Here is a 26891-nt window from a genome sequence, read left to right as displayed (position 1 = left end):
ACCAAAAAGCCAACCTGGAGCAATTAACAAGAATTCAATCAACAGCAAGAAGCTAATAATGAATATAGAGGTGAAAGTAGCAAATAAAATCAACATCAGAACACTGGACACTGTAAATCCAATCCAAAAAAGCCTATGGCATCGTTATAAAAATCCAGGGGACAGACTGAAGCATAATCATGCTATGTCGGGAAGGCCAAGATGTAAAAATGAGTTTTTAAATACTACTTACTTTGCTGGGGAAACCATAAAGGGAAGGAATTTCACAGTACTGGGTCCACCACTGAGAATGCCCTGCTGCTGGTAACTACCAGACAGACTTCCTTCCAGGATTATTATTAATATTATTTAATTTTCTCCTCCCCCGTTTGTACAGGTAGCACTAGTATTTCCCAATAATGATCCTGCGGCTTTTATGGTAGCATTTTACGGCTGCCTCCTTGCAGAAGTTGTTCCTGTTCCTATTGAAGTGCCACTTACCAGAAAGGTAAGAAAAAACAATTTTTAGTTATCTTAGCAGGAATTAATGTCAGATCTCAGGGCATAACCATTGAGCATTTTAGAATGGAACATCCTTCCCCCAGAGATAAGACAGATCCCATCTCTTGTGGCCTTCCAAAAACAACTAAGAACCTGGTTCTGCCACCTCGCTTGGGGCGGGAGGAGGAGTAATCACCCAGAGATGGTTAGTGCCCTAAAATGGCCTCCTAGATATGCATGAGTGATTCCAACTAGTATCATCATCTGGATTTTATACGGTATTTATCTTAAATAGTATATTTGTATTTAGATTTATTTATGGTATTCTAATGCTTTTATCCTTGTTGTAAACTGCCCAGAGTCCCCTTTGGGGGGAGATGGGCAGTGGCAAAATGTAATGAATGAATGAATGAAAAATGATCATGTGCATTGTTGTTTTAACATATTTATGAGAGGCCATCTGTGTATACATGTTCTGATGACTTTGCCTTAGCTCATGGGAAGCTAAGATGGGCTTATTCTAATATTATTTTGGAACTGGTTGTACACTGTATGTGTAACTGATTGCTAAAAAGGACTTGACAAACATTGAAAAGAATCAGTTCTTTAGGGTTGGCTTCCATCCCCCAGTTCCCTAAGGGACTATTTTTACATGCAGAAATAAAAGGGCCGGTTGCATGTGGAACCCTGAAAGCAGTGAGAAAGCTTTGTACTGTATGTTTCCTCAGTCAGTTGAAACCCAACATTAAACAAAGCTTGGGATCAGCCATGTTTGGAGTCCTGTGGCAGGGAAGAAGGTAGAAGCAGCTTTGGGAAGATGCTGAAGGCCATTGTCACAGTGCAGAGAAGGTGATGGAGCCCATCACCAACGATACCATTATTTGTGAGGGACAGACTTGTCCATGGTGCCATGTTGCACAAGGCTTCTCCTTCTCTACTCCAGCATGGCCCTGGGTGGGCAACATGAATAATAACTGCTTGGAATACTTAGAAGAATAGCTCTAAGAGGGTTAGCTAGAATGGTCTAGATTTAGTTTATTTGGGTTTAGGTGAAAAAATTTCAAGCAATACTGGTACTACAAGAATTAGGCTCCCTGAACTTTGCATAAAGGATTGTCTTGCTCTTATACCTCAGGGCTATTTCTTGCATAGGCAATATATACTTTAAAAAAAAAATAAAGATGATTGGGAACTTGAGCAGCATCTAAGTCAGGGTTCCTCAACCTTGGCAACTTTAAGATGGGTGGACTTCAACTCCCAGAATTCCCCAGCCACCCATCTTAAAGTTGCCAAGGTTGAGGAACCCTGATCTAAGTAATCACTGCAACTCTTCTGCTATTTCTTAAGTGGTACTTCATATGACTAGGAACTTGACAGAGCTAGTCCAGTGGAATTAAGAGTGGTAACAAGTAGGTTTCCTCAGCTTGTAGCTGATGGATATGTTTCTCAGGGCAGACTTTGAACCAGCTGCATAGATGATTTGGATGATAACATTTTCAAGTGTATGAATTTCTGAGATGGTGCAAAAGACATCTGTGGCTTTAGAGACTATCAGCACTGTTTGGGTTCAGTTGAAAAATCAATGTTCCTTGTGTGGTTTTAAAAGAATTCCAGGCAGCCAAATGATCACAAAAAAGCTATAAACACATTTTCGAAAACAAAACATTCAAAACAGTTGAAGTAAGTAAATGATGAAAAACAGTTAGCAGTTGTATTGCTGATTATAGTTTCTGAGCATGTTTTGGCTGCATATTAAGTTGAATTTCTTTCCTTATATTCCTTAAACCACAATTGTATGGCAAATGTTGGACTGGGAGTTTTATAACCCAGCAAGAATAGCAAAGTCCCTTATTTCTCTTTTTGGGAAGTTTGAATTTTCAGTGTATCGGCCTGTTGCCTGGGAATACCCTGCTTATATGTGGCCATGTAGGAGATTTATCATGGAGTAAAATGCTAAGGCTGAAGAGAAGGTCAGTGAGCCATGCTTTTAACAGCTAGCTTACTTTACTGGGGGAGACAGCCCTCTCATGAAGGCTTAAGTATATGTTTTTAGATGCAGGTATGGATTATATATAGGGACACGGTGGCGCTGTGGGTTAAACTGCTGAGCTGCTGAGCTTGCTGATCAGAAGGTCGGCGGTTCGAATCCGCGTGACGGGGTGAGCTCCCATTGCTAGTCCCAGCTCCTGCCAACCTAGCAGTTTGAAAACATGCAAATGTGAGTAGATTAATAGGTACTGCTTCGGGGGGCAGGTAATGGCGTTCCGTTTAGTCATGCCGGCCACATGAACACGGAAGTGTCTACGGACAATCACCGGCTCTTCGGCTTTGAAACGGAGATGAGCACTGCCCCCTAGAGTCGGACACGACTGAATGTCAAGGGAAACCTTTACTTTTACTATATGGATTATATAGCCCCCCAACAGCTAGTTCATTAAATGCATAGCAATTGAGTTCCGCAAGGCTTTCTGATATAGCCAGCATTGTTGACCATGGGACACATGCAGCAATGTCACAGCCTCTTGCTGCTTTCATTAGAATGTTTCGGTGTTTGGGGGCGTGTGCATGATGTCACAAAACATATAGAAAAATGGTTGGACTTGCACTGCAAAGCTGCTTATGTCACTCTGACCTCCCTTTCCCCACCTTGCAGACACCACTGGCCAGGTGTAGTTCATGGCACCCCATTTGCATTCCCCCATCTGTCTGAGATCAAGGCATTGCAATTCAGCAGCAGGTAACAGTGCAGTTTTCACAGCTGGGAATGGTTTTCAAGGTGTGAACAGGAGTGATTTGCCTCTAAGAGGCCTCGCATTTCCAATCCCATCTTTCAAGTTCCCAGGGCCCTTCAAAAATATGGCCATGTCCTTTCTGGTGAGGCCACAACAGAATATCAGGAGCCTTATGGTCTCTCAAACATTGCCCACTTCTGCATTATACGTAGAAGTTTAGCAAGGTTCATTCTCTTAACAGCTGCTGAGAAATGATACCTATTAAATTTCCCCCTTCCCTTCTCTTCTCCTTCTTGCATAAAACCTTTATAAGGCACAATGCTCTTTTCTGCATTGGACAACTAGCTGCTAAGTTTTTCATCACATCTGTACTTTGTGTACAATTGAAAAGATAGCACCACAAACCAGTGCCCCCCCAAAAAAAAAGTATGCTAAAAGCACTTGTAGCTTGTACTGCCTGTTGAAATTTGGTAAAAATAAAACAGAATTCTTGCCAAGATTATTTTTTGTAAACAAGCATCACATCACAGAAATTACTAAAAAGTAATACTTGAAGTATTGTGTCTTTTGAAAGAGACAAACACAGCAGCAAGTGCCTAACACTCTGGTCTCAGCAGTTAATTAAAACATTTGTAACAGGGGTTTATATACAGCAGGTGCTGTAGGACAACCAATGAGGTGAACATTACACATTTCAGTCCATCCCAACCCCTACGGCCTGAATTCTAGCAGTTTTCCTGAAAGCTGTGCCATGTAACTCAAGCCTTTAATTCTTCTCTTGTTCTTCTTGGTTCAGTTATTCAATCTCTCCATGATCTTCTTGCGTGCCTCAAAATGGCACAATTTATGAGAAAAGGGTTGTCCATCAAATAAAACTATATGTGTGCATGTGCATCTACAAATTGTATCGTGGGAAAGGGATGAATGAATGATATGAAAAATTAATCATGTGGTCTTGCTTAATGTAAATCCTAAAATAAGGATGAGGAAGCAAAGAACACCTGGGGGAAAGCTCAATGCTTAGGCTTCCTTTCTTCATCTGTAGGGAACTTCAGCACTGCACACGGATTTTATGTGAGAGCCCGTCCAGCCCTTTTCAGCCCACTGTTTATTCTGCCCACAAGACTTTCAGTGCATAGTAGTGTTCTTATGTCAGATAGTGGGAAAGCAGGCAAGGCTGAAGCAGGTATTTAAAAAACCCTTTTCCTGTATTGCTACCTAGCATGTCTGAAATAAGGGGCACACAAAGTCTTTAGAGCAGGCATGTTAAAGGAACTCAAGCATTATCTTTTTGTATTATGGAGCTTCGCTCTTCCTTCTGCTGCACCTCCTTGCACCTTATACCTCCTTTCCTGCTAATCCCCAATAAGGTGAGAAACGTGGCCATATGTGAGTGGTGGGTTATGTAACACTTACTGATTTGGGAACAGAACATTCTAGTGAAGTATAGAAATTTCCGTTTTCCACTCTGAGCCATGCACCTCTCTGGTGAACAGGAACTCAGATGCTTGGCAAACACTATTCCAATTTCCAGTCTTGTTTCCAACCACTCTTGCTACGCCTGCCTTTTTCTCAGCCCAGAGAAAGCAGCCTTGCAGATGTTTTTGACTTTACTTCCCATCAGTTTCAGTCAACGTGCCTAATGATGTGGAACCTCTACCTGGAGGTTATCCTATAGTTTATCTTAGCCTGCCCCAGGGCTTCTTTTTTAAGACATCGTTCCCCAACCTTCCACATACGTGAATATCAACTCTTAAGAATTCCTCAGCCAGCATGGATGTTGTTGAGAACTTAGCGATCTGATGTCCATGTATTTGGAAGGCACCCAACTTGGGCAAGTCTGTCTCCTGCATCTGCCTGCTTCTTCATCCCAGCTTCTGAGCTACTCTTATGACCTTGTCCATGCTTACTGTCCTGTGTCTGCTGTAAATTTCTTGTTTGCTTTTTTTTTTTAACATTATAGCTGTCTATTCCACAGCTTTTTTTTTTTTAATATGTATATGTATAAATCTTCCCCTAATGCTGGTATTTTGGAGTGGTTGATTTTCTCAAGACTATAACCTATCCTTAGAGAATGAAATCATATTTTTAAAAAAAGCTGTGGAATAGTCAGCTATAATAACCTATTCTTAAATACCAATACAGAGCCAGTTTGGTGCAGTGGTCAAAGGCATCAGGCTAGAAACCGGGAGGCTGTGAGTTCTAGTCCTGCCTTAGGCACAAAAACAGCTGGGTGACCTTGGGCCAGTCACGCTCTCTCAGCCCTGGGAAGGAGGCAGTGGCAAACCACTTCTGAAATACCTTGCCAAGAAAACTGCAGGGACTTGTCCAGGCAGTCCCTAAGAATCAGACATGATTGAATGGATTAAAAAAAAATCCATTAAGTCTGTGTGAGTTAATCTGAGGACACAAATAGTTCAGTCTCTTTAGAAGCTCTTATTTCAGCTTGAAATGAAAGATGTAACATGGTCACAAAGTTCCTTAAGCTTGAGAGCATAGACCAGTGTTTCTCAACCTTAGCAACTTTAAGCTGTGTGGACTTCAACTCCCATGCTGGCTGGGGAATTCTGGGAGTTCAAGTCCACACAGCTTAAAAGTTGCTAAGGTTGAGAACCACCGGCACAGATGTTCATCCTATGATTTTCCTCACTTAGCAACTCTAAGACGTGTGGACTTCAACTCCCAGAATTCCCTAGCCACCCTAACTGGCATAGATGTTTATCCTGTGATCTTCCCCTCTATGTTACTTGTCTTTGGATGGGTCATTTCCTAGGTAGTGATGACAATGAAGTTCCTGCAGCTTCATCTCACTGGTGCAAGAGTAAGAGCTTCATAGGACAAGAACCCTTACCTATTTGTGACACACAAGCAGCTGAAAAACTTGAGATATTGTAATATGTAATAACTATCCTCCATCTGTAATGACAAATCCCATTTAGGGTTCTTTTCAAGATAGGTAAAGCTGTGTAGAATAGGATGAGAACTTTTAGGTGGAGTACTTCAGGACTCTGCGTGTGTGTTGTTTTCTTGCTTTAGAAACTTCTATAATCTTTTGGAAAGATAATATTTCAAAAGAGACATACAACTACATTTTAGAAAAATCACACTTACCATTTTTTTTTCCAAGGGAGTTCTTCTTTTAGCCTTTATCTCTTCTCCCCTCTTCTCATCTTTTCTCTCAAAATGTGATAGACACAGCAAAATCCACTGCATTTGTTGGTTTTCACAGACATCAAACACTCTTTCTCTCTTGTAGTTGCCCAGACTCCTGTTGCAGAAGCTCTGTGAGGCAAATTTGTTTGATTGCCTTTTTGAGAAACATGTACAAAAGAGAAGCAAGGAAAGAAAACCTGTGGCTGTGCAAAATATTATTTATTAGGCATGCATACATATTTATACTACACCAGAGTTTCTTGACCTTGGCAACTTTAAGGTCTATGGACTTCAACTCCTAGAATTCCCCAGCCAGCAAGGCTGGCTGGGGAATTCTGGGAATTGAAGTCCACACATCTTAAAGTTACCAAAGTTGAGAAACACTGCACTATACTATACACTCCAGATGTCAGGATACAGGGTGTTAAATTGAAACTGAAGAAGACTGTTGGGTATGTGTTGGTCTAAGAAATATTATTTTGTGCACATAGACATTTCTTTGTCTTGTTTCTGCATTTTTACTTCCTTTCCACGTCAAGCTATAAAAAGAAAGCATATGCGCCATGTCCTTTGACGTAAGCTCTCTCTATGTATGTGTCTCCTTTTTGGTCACACCCTGCTACTCTCCCCTCCAGTCTTTGTGGCTGAGATAGAACATTGAGTTAGCCCTGCTGATTACTTCTTGGTTTAAGGATAGATGAAGTCCCTATTCTGTCATTGTCTTTGGGCAATAGTTGTGTTTTTCTTTGCTTTGGGGTCTTGGAAAAACCTTGACAGGGAAGCTGCAGATTGTAGTGACTGTCAACCAAGGAATGCTGCTATTCAGGGTCAGAGTGAGTAATCTGGGTCTAAGTAACCACTGACATGATTTGAAAATAATATCTGTCAGCTAGATTTATTCACAATAAAGAAAGCAACAATGCCCACCTCCCCCCCAAAAACCACCCTACATTTTTGGGAGTCTACCAACGGATAAAAGTGGTAGACTATTGCTGTCATTCCTAAGCTAATGAAGGATGCATTTTAATATTTATGCCAACTTTGATTGATGCCTTTTAAACTTTGTAAATTTTTTTAGGGCCTGGCTAGTTGTGAATCTCCTTGGGCTACTGATAGCAGAGCATGCACAGAATTTTTCCCCAAACTGGCATGATTTCATCCTCTTTGTCTCTTTCTATTTATCTTAAAAAGGGGACTCCTCCTTCTGTCTGGATTTTCATAGAAGCCAAACCAAATGAGAGCTCATTTCTGAAGACTTTTCTTGCAAAAGTATGTCTTTAACTTTGCCAAGCTGGAAATACATATCTCATAATTACTTTAATCATAAGAAAATGCAAATAAATATAATAATTGACAATTTGTTGGGTGCCTGAACGTTGAAATGGTTGTACAAATCTGTCATAAACCAGTTTCTCATCCCAATGTATCTTTAAAAAATCAGCATATACAAACCCAACTGTGTAATTAAATACTGTTTTTAAAAATCTGACTGTAGAGGGGTTGATGCTAGGCTTTGAGGGTGGGGTACAGTAATGCATGTCTTTCACCTAGAACTGCTAGCTTTTTAACAACTTTTAACTGTACATTAAAAAACAAAAACAAACTTGATTTGGCGTGTTGGAGAAACAGATCTATATCTCAAGGCCTTTCTTTTATTATCTTGGTAGCCACAAAATCCCCATTCCTGCTTTTTGTTTGCTTCAGATTTCCAGTGCCTAATGCCTTTGTAATGTGATGAAAGTCTAATACTTCTTGCTTCGAAATTATCTATTCTGTTTTGAAAAATGTGGTGTCTGGCTGTTGTCTGGTGCCCCTTGAATAGATACTGGGTATAGCAATGGACTTCATTTGCATATTTTGAGCTCTCTATCTTGTTGACTACCTGTGACTTGGCCACACTGAAACAGGGAAACTGAACACTGTTGATGTAGGGTCATTGCCTTTTCTAACTAGTGTTCTCCAAGCTATAAATTCTTTGTTAGCTTCAACGAGGAAAGGGAGAAGAGGAAAAATTAAAAGAAAAGAAAAAAAATGCTATGGCTGCTGTTATTTTGTTGATTTTTGCTTGGGGTTTCAGAGAATTTCAACTCTCCCCTAGTCCTGTTGGGATAATCCAAATTCAGAAGGAACTCTGCAAGTGAAAGTAGTGAGACAAGGCAACAGCTGGGGTGTACAGAAAATGTTGGGCTAAAATGTTGTTGGGAAGTTTGTGGCTTAATGTGTTATATGAACTCTGCTAACACAATTAGTTTATGGTTCAGTGGGATGCAAACACTGCCAGAGAATCCAACTAGTCTAAAACATCTGTATCCAATAGTGGTCAGCCCAATATATCTGGAAGGCACGTAGCCAGGTCATTAATATAACAGGTGCCTATCATTGCATGTCCCTCCTTTTCTTTTCAGACATAGTTTGCTGAATATCATGGTCATCATGGCTGTTAGATCTCTTTTCCATAAATTTATTTTTTCTTTTCCTTTGGATTATCTAACTCAGAAGTCATCACCACATCCACTGGCAATGGATTCCACATCCAGTTAATGCAGTCTGCTGCGTTTTCTTGTTTGGAATCTAATGCTTACTTTTTACAGACAAGGAAAAAGATCTGCCTATCCAGTTTGTGGATTGCTTTGTGCTTATACGTGATTCAGGTTCTTGAACTAGGCAATGTTCTGCTTTTCTTCTCCCTGCCACAAATACCACAAATTACCCACAAAATGTCAAGCTGTTGTTTCAAGGACTGGAAATGTTGGGGTCTTCATGGTTTGATTTTTGTTTTTTAAAGAAAAGTGCAATTCTCTGTACAAAATATTTTACCAAAAAAAATGTTCTTACAAAAGTGCTGAAGCACTGGAAGCCAAGGGCCTTGATCAAAACATAATAGATGTCTTTAAAAACATTTAGTTGACTAAGTAAAGCAAATGCTGTTAGCTCAGATGTATTTTAAAGGAGAGTTTTCATTCCTGCTCTTGCATTCATTCACTTATAAGTTCGTTTTCCCTTGCTTTTTCTTCAATTAGGATGCAGGTAGCCAACAGATCGGCTTCTTGCTTGGAAGCTGTGGTGTCACTGTGGCCTTGACTAGCGATGCATGCCATAAAGGACTACCTAAAAGCCCTACAGGGGAAATACCACAGTTTAAAGGTAGGTTGGTGCAGGTTAAATCAATACCATGTGCCCTGATTTCATGTCCATTACCCAATGAGGAGAAAAGTAGAGTTGTACTAATTAGTAACAGCAAAAAATGCCTGAAATTATGTCTTCTAAATCTGTATACTTTTTGGATCAGTTGTGGCTATCTTGCCTGCCCCTAACTTGTTGGTTTTTGGACTCTTTCCTTGTAATTGGGCATCATTGTCATCTCAGTACTGCTGAGAAGTACCCCATTGGACCCTTGTTGTCTCCTGACAAGGATGAGGCTAAGTAGAACAGTTCACTGAAGCCAACTCACAATCATCCTTGCTTCTACAGACCTTGAAACACAGAGCTCACATTGAACCAATCTGTGTTTTTCCTCCAGCTGATCATTAGAAGAGTGCAAAGAATGTTGTTCCATCCACACCTTGTCTCCTGAGCCACTGTGGGTCCTGGAGTAACAAAAATCTGCTCATCCTCATATGTGCAAAACAGAAAAGAAAATTTGCTAGCAACCATTCCCTTCTAAGTTTTTTGCTGGGAATGCCATGGGAGGAAGGTCATGTTGTGTAAACAGAAAAGGAAAAAGAAGCATTCATATTGCCTTGGCACTATCACTCTGATGCTTTTCAAAGCCTCTGAAAATGATATGGCGGCATGCCAGCTGGTTGGCAACCAGGCATGGGGAGAGGAGGAGACAGCAAGGCTCCAGGAACAGGAAGTTGACCCTCTGTGGACATAAGGAACTGAGAGGCTGAGAGAAGGAAGAATGGGGAAACAGACCATCCACAAACCCAGTAAAGCTGCAATATTCAAAGGGCAAAAAAGCCAACTTTTGCTCCTGTTTCAGATAAATTGCAGCAGAGCCAGGAAAAAAATTGGCCACTTCTCAGAAACAGTCTTGTGTAGTCGAACACCTCCATTGCTAATCTGGAACTGGGGCAAAGCTCTCATACCGAGGGGCACAGCAAGAATTTGATTTTGCATGTAATGGTTCCAGCATTTTATGATCTCATGTGTTCTCTGATTTGCTAAAGAACACTTTGCATAAATCATCTTTATTAAACAAATGTTGAGAACAGTATTGGATAATTGCTTCTATTATTTTTTTAAAAGTTGCTGTGTGTTTGTTTCTAAGGCTGGCCAAAGCTGCTATGGTTTGTGACAGAATCAAAACACCTTTCAAAACCTCCTCGAGATTGGTTCCCCCACATCAAAGACGCAAACAATGACACAGCTTACATTGAGGTGAGTTCAGGGTGTAATATATTTGTGCATTCATGCACACATGTGCATCATTTTCATCTGTTTCCCTGGGTCCAGATTGGAAGTGGACTAAATGTTTTAAGTAAATATATTATAATGTACTCATTAAATCTTATGGCATATATGAAATGGCTCCATTCCTATGTAAATATAGCAAACTGCACACTCGTATTATATTGTTTGGGGAATTTCAAAAAGCTTGATATCTCATTTCAGTTAAATTATTTTTTTCCCTCAAGTTTTGAACATCATCTTACCAACATGGAAAGCCATTTCAGTGGCTGCTTATTTGAACTTGTTGTGTTTATAGATGATACAGTAAATCTTTGATTTAAGAACTAATGGGAAGGAGTGTCCTTTAAAAGAGAACGTCTTGTAAATTCAAATGGGATTTTACGCGTCTATATATGTAATATGGCAAATGGGATTAAGCATGCACAGAAGCATAAAATATATGGACCGATTTTGTCTGCTGTATCTGAAGTCCACTGAATCAAGGTCTGTTGAATCAGAAGTTTTCTAAAACAGCGGTGGAAAGTTTCCAACAAAAGCTAATTTGAAAAGTTCCCAAGTACAATACCGTATGCAAAACTTTCTAAAAGATAGATGGGATAGAAACGTTTTAAATAAACAAGGAAAGGAACGGAATACTTCATAGTATTTTTCATGAATTAAATATTAGGAAAACGGATACAGTGGCTGAAATAGTAGCACTCAGCAGACTTTTACAGGGAAGAGGTGGGTACTGATGTATATAGAAACATGGGAACTACGTTTTATCATCAGGCAGTTTGACAACTCCTGACAGATGTTCTTTTTAGAAGTCAGTGAGACTATATTATTCAACTTTACTTTTAGCACAAATTGGCTGTTTATGATTCCTCAGAAACAAAACAGACATTCCCTTTCAAAATATGCTTGTTAGCTTATGTAAACTTCTAATTCACCTCTATTTCAAAGGTTTAAGCAGAGAAACACAAAAATAAATGTATAATATCAAACCCTATATTAAGCTGGCAAAAGCTTACACAGCTGCTTTTAGGAACTGGCTGCAAGAGCTACATGAATGCCCCCATGTGCTTCCAAGCCCCTTTTTTCTCTTAGAATCTGAAGAGCTGCATAGCTATAGTGGATATGCTTGGCTGTTACGTTGCTGCAAAAAAGGCAAATGCTATAACAGATTCAAAGACAGGCAATGAAGAGGATTTTACTTGAGAGATAGTGGCCACAGGAGAATTCAGAGGAACGTCTATAAAAGGACTCTCAAAATATCCAAAGGAGTGTCACTCAAAAGAAGGCCACAATTTGTTCGCTGTTTGTTCTAATGCAGAACCTGGAACTATACTTTTAATTTAAAGGACAAAGAATTGTTCGGAAAAGCTTATTAACAGTAATAAGATTTGATAGAGGAACTGTGTCCTGGGGAAGTGATAGGCTGCCTTTCACTGGATTGGTTCAAGCTGAAGCTAGACAGCTTTCTAATGGAGATACTTTAATTTGGATTTCTGTACTGATCAGGGGGCCTCAATAGGATTGTTCTACCACTAAAGCAAACTATTGATAAGAGAGTTGGGTCTTTTTTTTTCCTAAACCACTTAGTCTGGATCTTTAGGGCTAGGATAATTTGGTCTAGTGGTTAAGGCAACAGGCTAGAAACCAGGAGACTGAGAGTTCTAGTCCCATTTTAGGCATGAAAGCCGGCTGGGTGATCTTGGGCCAGTCCCTCTCTCTCAGCCCAAGAGCCAATCAGGCGTGGTAGGAGAGTTCTAGTCCCGCCTTAGGCATGCAAGCCAGCTGGGTGACCTCTCTCAGCCCAACCCACCTCACAGGGTGGTGGTTGTGGGGAAAATAGGAGGAGGAGGAGGCAGTGTTAGGTATGTTCGCCACCTTGAGTTATTTATAAAAATAATAAAGGCAGGATAGAAAATAAAATTAAATAAATAAATAATGGAGGACAGGGATGTACAGGTAGTCCTCACTTAATAACCGTTCATTTAGTGATCATCCAGTGTTACAACGGCACTGAAAATATTGACTTGCGACCATTCCTCGCAGTTATGACCATTGCAGCGTTTCCCCGTGATCACATGATCACCATTTTCAACCTTCCCAGCCTGCTTCCAATAAGCAAAATCAATCGGGAACTGTGTGGTTCACTTAACAACCATGTAGATCACTTAACGACCATGTGATTCGCTTAACAGTCATGGTGATTGCTTAACAACCACTGCAAAAATGGTCGTAAAATTGGGTCCAGATTCGCTTAATGCCTGCATTACTTAGCGACCTAAATTCCGGTCCCAATTGTGGTTCTTAGGCAAGCGCTACCTGTTTAGACAATTAGCAGGCTGGTGTGGATGGAGAGAAACAGGGAACTGCTTGTGCAAGCATGGAAGCTTGGTTGTTGAATGACATATGGCTTTGGTTGATGACCTAATACTGAGTGGTAGACACCAGGAAGCATCTGAGATACACAGTAAGAGTAAAGTTTTTTTATGGTGCATAAAGACACGTTTCTTTCTAATGGTAGAAAAATCAGACTGCAGGGTCCTCTGTTGTCCAGGGGAAATGGTTGAGGAACCTAACCAGGCAAGGCCACCTGGATTATTTGGAGTCTGAGGGCTCAGTAGAACACCTTCCCCTTGTTTCCCTACTGGTGACAGGTATCTGTCTCCTTAAGTGTATTGAACTATCAGCAGTGTTATTGTTCCCTGACACTGATGAGCCAAATTGTGTTATTGCAGTACAAAACATGTAAGGATGGAAGTGTCCTTGGTGTGACCGTGACGAGGATTGCATTACTGACCCATTGTCAAGCGCTCACCCAGGCCTGTGGATACACGGAAGGTATTTCAATGCTTAAAAGAAAATTACTAAAACAGCTTCTTAAAATGATCTAACACAGTCGATTTTACTGGGTTTTGTTTTGAATAATTGGACGGAGACGGTTATTCAATAGCTAGGAGCCAAGCTATTTCTCCCCAAAATTAGAAAGCAACACATCTTATTTCTTAGCCAAGCTGATTTGATTTTTGAATCCTCCCACAATTGTAGAGTCCTTGGAGAAAGCTGTATTTGTTACAGTAACTCCTTCAGACCCCAGCATTTGGAGCATCCTCTTACTACTGGTGGGAACAACAAAGAGAAATTGTAGTGAAAGCTCTAAAATAGAATAGAATAGAATAGAATAGAATAGAATAGAATAGAATAGAATAGAATAGAATAGAATAGAATAGAGTAAAAAGCACCCTACCTCACCCCCGCAAAAGTAAATCCATTTCTCCCATGACATCAACAGGGAAAATGAAACAGAAAATCCTGATTCTTTTTATTAGCATGACATGGTTCTTCCCGTTTTGCACAATTACCAGGCCCACTTCAGGCTGGATGTGCCTGTCATGCTGCAAAACACCACCAGGATTAATTCAAACAGGAGCTGGACTCAAGTATATGGCTGAGATGGGGGTCAGGAGTTCCAAAAGGTTATACAAGATAGAAAGCTGTGAGATGGCATTTTTCCAAACTTCAGACTTTCCAAGGTGGAGAAGAACTTCAGAGTTGTAATTTTCATCTCTCATTAATATGAACTTCATGAGCCTCTGAGATTTGTATTTCCTAGTCCCCAAATACCTATCTTGAGGAAATCTCTATAGGTGGAATAGTCATTATTTTTGGAAATGATGAACTTCCTGCTCTATTTTCTCCATTTTCCACCTACTTTCAGAAGAATAATTCACTGTGACATGTTATGCAAATGAAAATGAGGGAAAGAGAAATGAAGCAACAGATAGGCCAAGAGCAATCAGTCAGTATTAATTTACTTCAAATTGTTCTGCAGATGCTTTATTTTTAAACTTCTTAAAAAAAAAATCAATTACATCTTAAAATGGAATTTTTGATTGGCTGTACCTGGCATTCAGGAACTAACATTGTTTTTGTCACGCAGCTGAAACAATTGTGAATGTACTAGATTTCAAGAAAGATGTGGGCTTATGGCACGGCATCCTTACGGTAAGTCTACCATTATTTTAGATAGTTACTTTAAAATGGGAGGTTACAGTTTACATTTCCATCAGAAGTTGGCATCCTCTCAAGACGTCACATATTTTCTAATACTGAAGAGTGATAGTTCGAAGCTTGGCAGATAGAACTGAATTTTGCAGATATTCATACTGGAAGAACTTTCTGTTGTAAGCCTGTGTTCCTTCTCCCATAATGGATAGCCTGGGAAGTTGACAAGCAGTTTACCTCTGCAACTGAAGACGGTCAGTCTCTGAATGTGCCTTTACATTTGGAGGAGATTAAAGGAAAAAATAATAGCATTTTTTTAATTTCATGGTTGGCCCTAGAACAGGAACAGCCTCTGTCTACAGATTACTGGAATTGGTCCAACACATCTGCTAGGTTGGAGAACGCTGCCCTTACTTCCCCACTTGGAAATGTTAGTCCTAGCTTAGTAAGTCCAAGGCTTGGTTCACACACCATACTAAGCCATAATGTGGTTGTTTTGGTTTTGACGGACTGATATATGTAAAGCCAGTCATTCTGGCTAATTCAACAAACTGTGCCTAAAACAAGCCATGTCTTAGATATGTGAACTCAGTCAAAGGGAGGCTTTATGGGCTCAGAAAAATGCCTCAAGCTGTGACACACATTGCTACCTAACTCCAGTAATACTCTTTTTTTATCAAGACTCTAGTGCTCAGGTTATGAGTGAAGCAAAAACTGATAAGTCTGTTCATCCCTCCATCTTTCATAACTTCCTCCATATGGGTCACCACTTGTTTGATCTCCAGCTGAACTTTGATAAGATAAGATAGATATGGTAGATATGATGACCCAGGTTGTGTTCACCTGACAATTGCAGAAAGCTCAAAAAGCTATTCTTACAGTGCTGAAAGATGTTTTTTTTTTCCTGTACAGCATTCTTAACTCCTTAAGACAGCATCTAAGACAGCCAGAACTTGTTGCCATATGGGAAAAATTGCTTGAGATCAGTATTCAGAATAGCTCCACAAGTCTCTGGATTGTCCAAGACAACTTGGGAAATATAGAATAGTTTCCCTGATATCTCAGGACTTTTTCTAGATATACTATTTTGTAACTATGGTATTTCTCTGAGATTTATGGCTGTGCATTTGTAAAAATATGTGGTGCAGATTCCTTGTACTGTAAATGGATATAAAAATAAGACTATTATGACAGTAGTTTTATGACAGTATAATAGATTTGTTTTTGGATAAGATGTTTATATACAATGAATATTGTTAACCATGCTGTTATTAGAAAATACTAAATCTAGCACTAATGGGGCAACATTTTCTCTATTTTTTTTTAGAAGTTCCATAAACATAGTTACAAACTAGGTATTTTGTAAATTTGCTTTTCTGCTCAATCCCCCCCCCCCAATTTTAATGCTTTGGCTAGACCTGCTTTTCTTTTTGAAAAAAAGGAATCAACAGAAAGAAGGAATTGTGTAGGGTTAAAAAACAGAGAGCGAAATGCTATGTAATGAGGATTCAGATTCTTGAAAGTTTGTGCATCCTAAATACAAAATGCAAAATATTTTGGAACTGCTTCTGAAATAATTTTGCGTCTATAAAATACTTCCTTGGAAACTTCTGCTGGCAGAATCAAGATGGTAAAATTTCATAACAACGTTATTTTTTGCTTGTCATTTAATTTCAGAGTTGAAACTATATTTTTAACATCTGAAAACAGATGTTAACATCTAAGTATCTTTTTAGCTTCATTGTTTGAAGAGATAACCCACTTTTTCTTTTCTGTGTCTGTCTCCTCTCCTTCCCTCTCTTTCCCCCTCTCTTTAAATTACATAGGTTATTTTACTTTGCAGTCCTCTTCACATTTACTGCTAATCCTCTCAGATTACTTTTTTAGGTTATTAGAGGTTTTGTTTTTGCAGTGAGGGAGAAGTATTCTATATTTAAGAACATATTCATAGTTTTTCTAGCGTTCATAGATTTTTTTAGGGATATACTATACATTTCAAAAAATAAACCCAAAATCAAGAATTTGGCAGGCTCTTGAAATATAATAACTCCTTTTACAACTATGTTTCCTGTTTTTAAGAACTCACTTGAAAAGCTTGCTTCTGTTTGCTCTTAAACAAAGAATTATAGTTGTTTCTTCACTGCTGATACTTATATTTCCTTGATTTAATTTCAGAGTGTTATGAACATGATGCATGTGATAAGCATCCCATATTCCTTAATGAAAGTGAACCCACTTTCATGGATACAGAAGGTGTGCCAGTACAAAGGTAAGGGTGACATCTACATCGATCTGAAATTACGTAATTACGTAATTATGAATTTGAATTTAATTCATTTTAATCAATTGAATGTATGTAATTATGAAATTACGAATTTAAATTAAGAACTTTTAATAATTGCCATTTTATATTTTATATTTATATGTATATCTATATTTAAGAAGTATGTTTTTTTAGTGTATTTTATTCTGTATTTAGTTTTAGCTCATTGTAAACTGCCCAGAGTCGCTTCGAGCAAGATGGCCAGTGACAAAGCTTGAAATAAAAATAAAATAAATAAATAAATCTGCTCTGAGGGGATAGGAGTAGGCTTTATTATATTAAACTGGCCAACTAGAAGTCTTCCCTCCTGCTCCTTTTTCATGCCTAATCAGGAAAAGATTGGCTTGTAATACTATAAAAACTGAAAGTCCAAATTGAAGTCCAATTTGTCTGCCAGTTGGTCATACCTTATATACTGCACATGTTTAATAGTAAAATTGGATCTTAAATACCTTTCTGATTGATTATTGCATAGTGTAGTGAATTATGCCTGAGTTCATTTGTCATTCTTTTTCTCTCTCTTCTACATTCCTCAGCAAAAGTGGCTTGTGTAAAATCTAGGGATATGCACTGGGCATTAGTAGCACATAGAGATCAACGTGATATCAACCTGTCCTCACTTCGAATGCTGATAGTGGCTGATGGCGCCAATCCGTGTAAGTGATGATTGCAGAACAAGAATACAATCCAACTGGCTTTGCTGTTGGACATTCTCTGTCAATGTTAGTCACAGAAGCCCCAAAACAAGGATGTATGTCTTTAGTCTTAATATGTCCATTCCTACAACATCTGGTCCTTGTTCTCTCTTTCTCTCTCTCTCTCAAATGGGAGTTTAAAATTATTATTTCTGTTGCAAAGAGTCCAGAAAAAAATTGCATTTTAAAGTTCATTGTAAATTCTTTTCACTTTTCTAGCAATATCCTGAAGCAAATCCAAGATTTCACAGTACAGGTAGTCCTTGACTTATGACCATTTGTTTATTGGTAACCATTTGAAGTGACAAAGGTGCTGGAGAAAAGTGACTTAAGACTTGTCCTCGCACTTACAACTGTTGCACCATACCCATGGTCATATGACCAAAATTCAGGTGCTTGGCAACCAGTATATATGACAGTTGCAGCATCCCGAGTCATGTAATTGCCATTTGTGACCTTCCAGCTGGCTTCTGACAAGCAAAATCAATGGGGGAAGCCAAATTCATTTAACGACCACATGATTTGCTTAATCACCATGGCAAAAAAGGTCTTAAGTTTGGGTGCGGTCACATGATGCCTCGCTTAACAACCGCACCACTTGACAATTAATTTTCTGGTCCCTATTGTGGTTGTAAGTCGAGGACTACCTGTACTGCAAACTGAAGCATCCTAGTTCTATATAATTTGACAAGCTCTTACATAAAACTCAAGTTTCTCCTTAAGAGTAGAAAAGACTGGAAGGCTTCTCAGCAAATCTCTTGAAACTTTGCAGTGGTGGGAGTGGTTTCCTTTGCTTGCTCAAGGACATGCATGCAAAGTGCAAACCACATGCAGGTTCTTCTATCACTTGTGAAGAATGTATGTCCAAAATAGCAACCTGTTTCTCTTTTAGCTTCCTGAGTAGTTGCTTTTTGTATTTTGATTATGTACTTTATTAGGATTTTTCAGTATCCCAAACTGACACTCAAGGCAGCTTGTGTAAATAATATCAAAATAACTTTTTTGCAGCAGATCAAAACCATGAGCCAAAAGCAAGATGATCAATTAAACTGAGATCAATTGAATCCCCAGTGGTCTCCGAAAGAAAAACTATTTCCACATAGGGCCTAAAAAGTAATAAACAGTTCAACATCTTAGTCTCAACTCTGAGAAGACCACCTTCCATGTTACTATCCTTAGAATTTCCGATCCAGGGCAGATCCTCTATTGATAATGGATAATTAGACTAATTCATATACAATATAGTGGTCTTTAGGGACCTATCTATGGCTATAAAACTCAAAGCCAGTATATTGTATAGGGAAGATAGAGTAACTAGGAACTGCCGAAGGTTTTTGAAAATACTTGAATTCAGTTGGACATCATATATATACAGTATTTTGTTCTGTTATACATAGGGTCACCATGAGTTGTAAACGACTCGATGGCAACGAACAACAACATACTGTACTTCGATATGTCTGTCTTAGTACAAAATGAAAATTGAGTTTCAATCATTAGAAGCAAAGAGGATACAAATACTTTTTTTGAAGCCATTCACGAAGCTCTATAGAAATTGAATTGTTCCCATGTACCATGTAACATCCTGCAATAGGGATGTAACTTCCAGGGTAATACTCTGTTCTGCACCTAGTTTTATTCCATTGTATGTAAAGAACTTGACTACACAATTCAGACTCAGTTAGCCTTAAGAGCTGTTACAGCTGCAAAAGCATGCTCAGTGGGTTTCAGATCCTTTCTTCTCCTCGGACAAAAGCAGTTTAAATGAGAAGGATTGGTATATTAGGAACCCTCTTTAAGCACATAGAGCCAATTCAGTAGTTCTATAGATTTCAACCCATATGTCAATTATCTGCAATTGCTCAATAGTGAATAATAATAATAATATAATAATAATAATAATTATTATTATTATTATTATTATTATTCTTTTGCTTAGTTGGCATCTAGATTTCTCTCTTGGAAACCACCTATTTAGAATTTCTGTTTTGTTCTGAGGAACTATTGGACATTACACATAGGATGATATTGAATTAAGATTGTTTATGTGTACTTTTTAACTCCAGGGTCTATTTCTTCATGTGATGCATTTCTTAATGTCTTCCAAAGTAAAGGCCTAAGACAAGAAGTCATCTGTCCTTGTGCTAGTTCACCAGAGGCTCTCACAGTGGCTATTAGAAGGTATTGTATAGTTAAATATAAATGTGCAATCCTGAAGGCAGTGAAATTTAATGGAAGCAATAATCCAAGAATGAAATAAATAGGAAAACACTTCATAATTAGATCTGTCATTAATCTTGAGATCAAAAACTTTGCATTACCCTTGCATTTTCTTTTGCAATTACACCCACCCTCCCTCCCTTTATTTATTGTTTTCCTTGAGATATACTGGAAATACTGCTGTGTTCCCTACAGGCAGTCCTCATTATCCACAGTTCTATTATCCATCATTTTGCATATCCACAGTTGGTAAATACAGACCAAATCTGGTTATCTACAGGTAGTCCTTGCTTAACAACCCTAATTGGGACCGGAATTTGTGTTGCTAAGTAAAGCAGTCACTAGACAAAACATCATGTGATCACACCACTTAGCAACAGCAGTTCCGGTACTCCTGGTTGCGGTCGTTATGTGAGGACCTCACGCTTCTCCTGCCACGTGTGAACTGCTGGCTCCCTCTCGCCGCCTCCTCTCCAGCCAGGCCTGGCAATCTTCCTTTGGCAGACAAGGCTCCACTGCCCTGTTGTGTTTGCTTTCGCTTCAGTTCCCCCAACTCACCTATCTCCCCACCCATCTCTGCCCTTTTGGCTTCCACAATGCGGGAGGAAGAAGACAGTGAAGGTCAGCTGTGGGGGCAACGGGGGCATCACGAAGGGCCAGCAGCTGCCTTGGCTGGGCACACCTCTTCAGCGGGAGGAAGAAGATGGCGGAAGTCGGCTGGGGTGGCGGAGTGCAGGGTAGCCAAAAGGGCAGAGATGGGGGTGGATAGGCAGGTGTCGGAATTCAAGTGCTGCAGTCATAAATGCAGGTGGGCTGCCAAGCACCCAGATTTTGATCACGTGACCACGGGAGCGCTGCAACAGCCATAATTTCAAGGACCAGTCATAATGACCATTTGTTCCGCACTGTCGTAACTTTGAACGGTCGCTGAATGAATGGCTGTTAAGTGAGGACTACCTGTACGTGGAGGATTTCACATGCCTGTTGTCTGGGGTGCAAGGACTTTTGGAGCATTTCTTGTGTATTTTATGGCAGATGGGCATTTTGCACATGTGTAAAATGCGTATTTTCCAGTTCTTGTTATACATGGTTTTGTTACCTGTGTGCTATCTCTTTATGGCTAGATTCACTCAGTCAACAGAATAGAACAGTGTGACATAGTGCTTACAACAGTAAACCTGGAAAGCATAAATTCAGAAGTTTATCCATTGCATGAGCTCAGGCAAGTCACAGCATCTCAGGTTTAACTACTTCATGAAGGTGTTGTAAGCAAAACATAGATAAGAAAAAATGCAAGTCCTTGGGGAAAGAACAAATGTACACGTGATGATAGGCATTGTCCACTTCTAGATTGTCTCCTATTGATACCCATCATTCAACTCATGGTAACTTCTGTACGCAATAACCAGCTACCAATGGTATGAAACCTTTGCCAGATGTTATGCCAGCTACTGTAATAAAGACAGCTGCTTAAATTGGTGCTTCTAGTTCAGAATTGTTCTCACTAACTGAAATTGAACCTGAAGGTGTTTGTGGGCATAGCCCATTGAACTATGAACCCAAACTATTTTTAATTAGTTTAATTTTAAGCTTTGCTTCAGCCAATTGAAAATGCAACAATATTCTGTGTTTGTCCTTTTGAAATATTTGGGTACTATATTATATGGTGATCTAGAGTTTTCCATCATTCAGTACATTTTTATAACTACAGTAACTTTGATGATTCGTACTGAAAATATATTACAGTAATGAGCCCAACATATGTATCCCATAGGAAAGCTGAACAGAAACTTACTTCCTCTGATGAGGTTACATTTATGTCCCAGTACTTGTAGCTTGCTTGTATCAATGTTATGTGTAGAGGTTGGTGGAGCACAGTAAATCTGTTCCATACCTAACATGGTGGGTTTTCTGATTCCAAAATAATCTTACAAACTGCAAGGTACACACGGAGGGTTAAAGGTTGATCAATATTGTGGTGAAACGTTCCTCCAAAGTGATGGGAATGCCATTAATCATCGCCATCCATTTACCTGCCTCTCATTTGTTACTCCTTAATGTACATTCAATCCAATCAATAGCTAGCGTGCTTGATTCTTTCACTGGTATCATGTTGGGAGGAATGAACAGCTTTTTAGAATCTTTTAATCAAAATTTATGGAGCCCCTCTCTCCCTCCCTCTCCCTCTCTCTCTCTCCCCCTCTCTTGATGGAAATCATTATTATGGTTTCCATCAAGTATTTGAAGCATCACTGAGAACCACCACTGTAATTTAAGATTAACCATACAGCTAAGTTTTTTTTATGACAACTTGCCAAAGGCATAGGTACATACTAACATCAATGTTTGGTATGGATTATGTCATGAAATATAGTCTTTCTGTGGAAGAATCATTACATTAAAACGAATGATTGAATTTCCTCCTGTATGCTTTTAGTCTTAAGAGTTTTGCATAGGTGTATGGAAGAAATCATTCCAGGATTGGGCTGTGTTCATGCCTTATGATCAGAAACAGAACGATTCAAAGAACTTTGATTAAAACCACTGGCTGAAAGCCTGTTGGCAAAGCAGATACATGGGTGATTGTGGAAAGGTTTCTAGCTCCTTTGTAAACCAGTAGTGTAGGATTTATGTGGTATGTTAAGGGGTGGCACACCAAAAGTGAACAAGAGCATATTTAATTAGAAATACTTAAGTAAACTGTGATTATTCCTCATGTCTACTCCCTAATAATATTCCTCTTATTAAACTGTTGTTTAATAGCACGTCTCACATTAAACATTGCAATCCAATAGCAACTTTAGAGGCCTCTCCCAAGGCTTTTCAGGAAGGGAGGTTGTATGTATCCATGCACCCACCTTCATTGTTCCATCCCTTCTCACTACTTTCCATCTGTTAGCTTTTTTCCAATAGAATACATCAGCATATAACAACTTTACTCTGAAAAATTGTGCAATTTGGATTGCATAGGCCTAGCTTCTCTCCTAGCTTCTTTTCTCTATGAGTCATGGTTGGACATGACAAAAGCACATCACAGAATATTTGGGAAGAAGGGCTATTCCTGTTGAGAGGCATCACCACACATCAGGTTTTATTACTTGTTTAAGCAATTTATAGAGCTGCTCCCAAAAGTAATTCTGAACAACAACAATTTAACAGCCATCGTAATGGCTGAGGCCGCTAACACAACCCAACTCATAAAAAGCCATGTTAACCAACATTAGAGCTCTCTTAACCTTCCAGGTCAAGAGCCTGAGGGAACGCTAGTTCTTCAGCGCCATACAAAAGTCTAACAGGATCTGGGCCATCTGGATCTCCCATGAGATGCTATTCAATAGGGCAAGTGCTGCTGCCGAGAAGACACAATTCTGGGGTCCAACAAGATGATATTGTTTAATGGAAGGAAGCCAGAGCATGCCCTTCCTGCTAGATCTGGTGGAGCGAGCAAAGACAATGGTAGCTGTAGATGGCACTCAAACTTGGAATCATTCTCAAGCAGGGCATATGTGAAACGAGAGTTATTCTCCATTCAGGTATCATTGACATTTTTCATACATTTCCAGGCCAACAGATGACAGCAACCAACCACCAGGAAGGGGAGTACTATCCATGCATGGGCTTACTTATGGAGTAATCAGAGTGGATTCTGAAGAAAAGCTTTCTGTTCTAACAGTGCAGGATGTTGGCTTGGTGATGCCTGGAGGTAAGGCTTCCATAGCTCCCTCAGAAAAATGTATAACATTTGCATTTTTTTTCTCTTAAGGCAGTGTTTCTCAACCTTGGCATCTTTAAGATGCGTGGACTTCAACTCCCAAAGTTCCCCATCCAGCATGCTGGCTGGGGGAATTCTGGGAGTTGAAGTCTACACATCTTAAGGTTGCCAAGGTTGAGAAACACTGTCTTAAGGAATGAGGTTAATATTCACAGAGGCACTATATATCAGTCCTAATATTCAACTCCATTTTTCAATTTATTTCATGGTTTAGCTTCTCCCACCCATTCCTCATCCCTTGTCAACTAATGTTGCCATTCCCCCAATGAACATGTCCATAAAATTATTTTAAATATAATGTTCTCCTAGGCAGGTTTTTACAGTGATTCCCTTGGTATGATCTAACTGTAACATGAAGGCTTTATTTTCTGCAAACCCTTGTAGGAAATAACTTTTTCATAAATCACATATAGATTCATTACATAATTTGGTAGCAAGCAGGACTAAGATTCTGTGCATCGTTCCCATTGGAAAAAAGCCAGTTACAAAGGCATTCTGTTCTGTTTCCCTTCTACTCTGTGTCATGTTGGCTGCCTTCCCATGTCTAAACTTATGCTTGTTTGGGGGTTAACTGTAGTTAGCAATCCATCTGGAGTCATATATGGTCACCTTCTCTTTTATGCCCAAGATTGGAAAGAGGAGAAGTGTTATGAGGTATATTTAGCAGGGTGGAAGAATAACCAGGAATTTGGAATAGAGGATGATCCCAGAAGACTTCTTTCTTGATCATGCTGTTATCTTCTCCCAGTCTAAAAACTGAAAGGTTTGTCTATCCTTCCCCAGCATTACTTGTTCTTACAAGTTTAGCTGTCAGACATGAACTGCATTCCTTATTTTGATTAAATCTTCAGTGTTAATTTTCCTGGGGGAATTAACTTTTTCATCTTCTGTATCTTCTCTGCAACATATATCACTCAAAGATATGCTTCCTTGAGGAGACGAGGGGATGACTTCACAACAGGCTACTGAGTCTTCTCAATCCTGAAGAGAAATTCAGTGATTGGTTAGAATTTAAAATATCAGAGCTTGAAAGATGACACCACCTATTTGTGGAAGGACAGACGGCCTGAGCAAATTATAAGCCCCTGTGCTCCTCCCTCCCCCTCCCTCCTTGGCCCTCCCCCGTTGCCAGAACGACCCAGCTGCCAATCCGACAGCAGCAGCCGATCCAACAGCAGCATTGAGAAGGCGGGAAGGGGGGGAACCAAGATGGCTGCCTGGGAGCCGTGCAGCCTAGGCCTCGTGAGGAAGGGGCCGAATGCACCGAGCCGAAGGCTGGGAGTCAGATAAAGGGGCAGACTAACAGACAGGCAGCCCGGGCGAGAAAGCGGCCGCCAGAAAGGCAGCAGCTGAGGAAGCTGGGCGGAGAGAGGCGTTGCTTTCCTTCCCTCCGGCTGGCCCCGTGGGGGAGAAGTTCTTCCAGCCGTTTCCCTCGGAGGGAGAAACGATTCGGAAGAGGAGGAGGAGCAGGAGGATCGAGAAGCCCAGCCAGGGACACCCTCGCGGGAAGGGCGAGGAAACACGGGAAGGGCTGTGACAGAGCAGAGAGAGAACGCAGACGCTGAAAAAGATAAAAGACAGATCGAGCTGTGCAGAAAAAGAAGTAAAGAAGTATAGGTAGTCCTTGCTTAACAACCATTCATTTAGTGACTGAAGTTACGAAGGTGCTGGAAAAAAGTGGCTTACGATTGGTCCTCACATTTATAACTGTCACAGCATCCCTGTGGTCATATGATCATGGTTTGGGCACTTGGCAACTGTAATGCATTTACAAGAGCTGCAGCGTACCATGGTAAAATGGTCGCCATTTGCGACCTTCCCAGCCAGCTTCCAACAATCAAAGTTAATGAGGAAGCCGGCAGGAGGTAGCAAGTTGTGGTCACGTGATGTTTCACTTAACAATCACTTCACTTAACGATGGAGTTGCCGGTCTCAATTAGGATAATTAAGCTAGGACTACCTGTGTAGCTCTATTGAGAATGACAATAGGAAGTAGAAAGATATGAACATATAGTAAAATTGGACTTAAAGTATATGGTGTAAAGAGCTTACAGATAATAGATAGTTAAAATAGAGGATTATTTTATTGTTAACATTCATTTCTGCACTAGTTAAAGGCATTTTATAATTTACAATTCCTTTTTTTATTTGTAAGCTTTCCTTTTGTAAAATAAAAGTTTCCTTCCCATCCACTGGAGGGAGATACAGAAACCCAATTAATTGTCCAAGTTTCCAATGTTTTTTGGCTATTGAGTCTGGGTCAGTCTGGTTATTGATGGTTCAAAAAAAGAACCTGCGACACTGTTAAATCCATATGTGATGTCACATGTTGAATTCAACATTATATTAATTAATTGATTTAATTTATCCTGCCTTTATTTTTTGTCATTCAAGGCAGCATCCATACCTAATGCTCCCACCTCCTATTTTCTCCACAGTAACAACTCTGTAAGTTGGTTGCATTGTCTATGTCTATTTTGCAACACTAGGAAAAATATTACTTTTGTTTTTTCTTAATAGCCATAATGTGTGCTGTAAAGCCAGATGGAGTTCCTCAACTCTGCCGAACAGATGAAGTTGGTGAACTCTGTGTATGTGCTATTGCAACAGGTACATCTTACTATGGACTCTCTGGAATGACCAAAAATACATTTGAGGTGAGTTGGAGTTGGACAGAACTGTTAACATCATATTTAAAAAAAAAAAAACTTTTGGATTCACATTCATAGAAATGATCCATTTGTGAAGCTCCATTTCTGCTAAGTTGGACCATTATTGTCTTCTCCAATCATTCCCAATCTGGACATCTGCTCCCAGAATACCCAAGTGACTTGACTGGGAAATGTCACTTAGGTGAAATGTCACTTAGGTATGCCAGAAGTACAGCATTGCGGTATTTAAATTCTGTATCTTTAGGGACATTTTAGTGAATGGCTGGGTCCACACATCCCATTGAGCAGTTTTATAGTTCGTTTGATTATGTTTTAGTGTGTTGTATAAACCAACCCATTATCATTGTGTTGTGTTGTATAAACACAACCAATCATAACTTCAACAAGACATGCTTAAGCAAACCATTGCTTAGTACAATAGTCACTATGAGC

At 39.6% G+C, this 26891-nt stretch overlaps 1 protein-coding gene across 5 annotated transcripts in view; it reads left to right on the top strand.

Annotated features, from left to right (window-relative positions):
- DIP2C (disco interacting protein 2 homolog C) overlaps nucleotides 1-26891 on the top strand; it is a 258599-nt gene that overhangs the window by 195259 nt on the left and 36449 nt on the right. For 3 of the 5 annotated variants that reach the window (XR_010067928.1, XM_063303405.1, XM_063303407.1), the window contains 11 exons: nucleotides 377-487; nucleotides 7557-7634; nucleotides 9386-9509; nucleotides 10639-10748; nucleotides 13511-13613; nucleotides 14713-14777; nucleotides 16953-17046; nucleotides 17637-17756; nucleotides 19862-19976; nucleotides 23579-23718; nucleotides 26308-26444. Coding sequence is in view for 4 of the 5 variants with exons in the window: in XM_063303405.1 (XP_063159475.1) it covers nucleotides 377-487; nucleotides 7557-7634; nucleotides 9386-9509; nucleotides 10639-10748; nucleotides 13511-13613; nucleotides 14713-14777; nucleotides 16953-17046; nucleotides 17637-17756; nucleotides 19862-19976; nucleotides 23579-23718; nucleotides 26308-26444 (1197 nt within the window). In the remaining variant the exon portion in view is untranslated. The remainder of the gene's footprint in view (nucleotides 1-376; nucleotides 488-7556; nucleotides 7635-9385; nucleotides 9510-10638; nucleotides 10749-13510; nucleotides 13614-14712; nucleotides 14778-16952; nucleotides 17047-17636; nucleotides 17757-19861; nucleotides 19977-23578; nucleotides 23719-26307; nucleotides 26445-26891) is intronic. The other 2 variants (XM_063303406.1, XM_063303408.1) reach the window with 1 other exon arrangement.

Source organism: Candoia aspera, chromosome 4, assembly GCF_035149785.1.
Source record: "Candoia aspera isolate rCanAsp1 chromosome 4, rCanAsp1.hap2, whole genome shotgun sequence".
Classification (NCBI taxonomy): domain Eukaryota; kingdom Metazoa; phylum Chordata; class Lepidosauria; order Squamata; family Boidae; genus Candoia; species Candoia aspera.
Note: the sequence above shows the minus strand (reverse complement) of the source record. Positions and strands in the feature narration are given on the sequence as shown.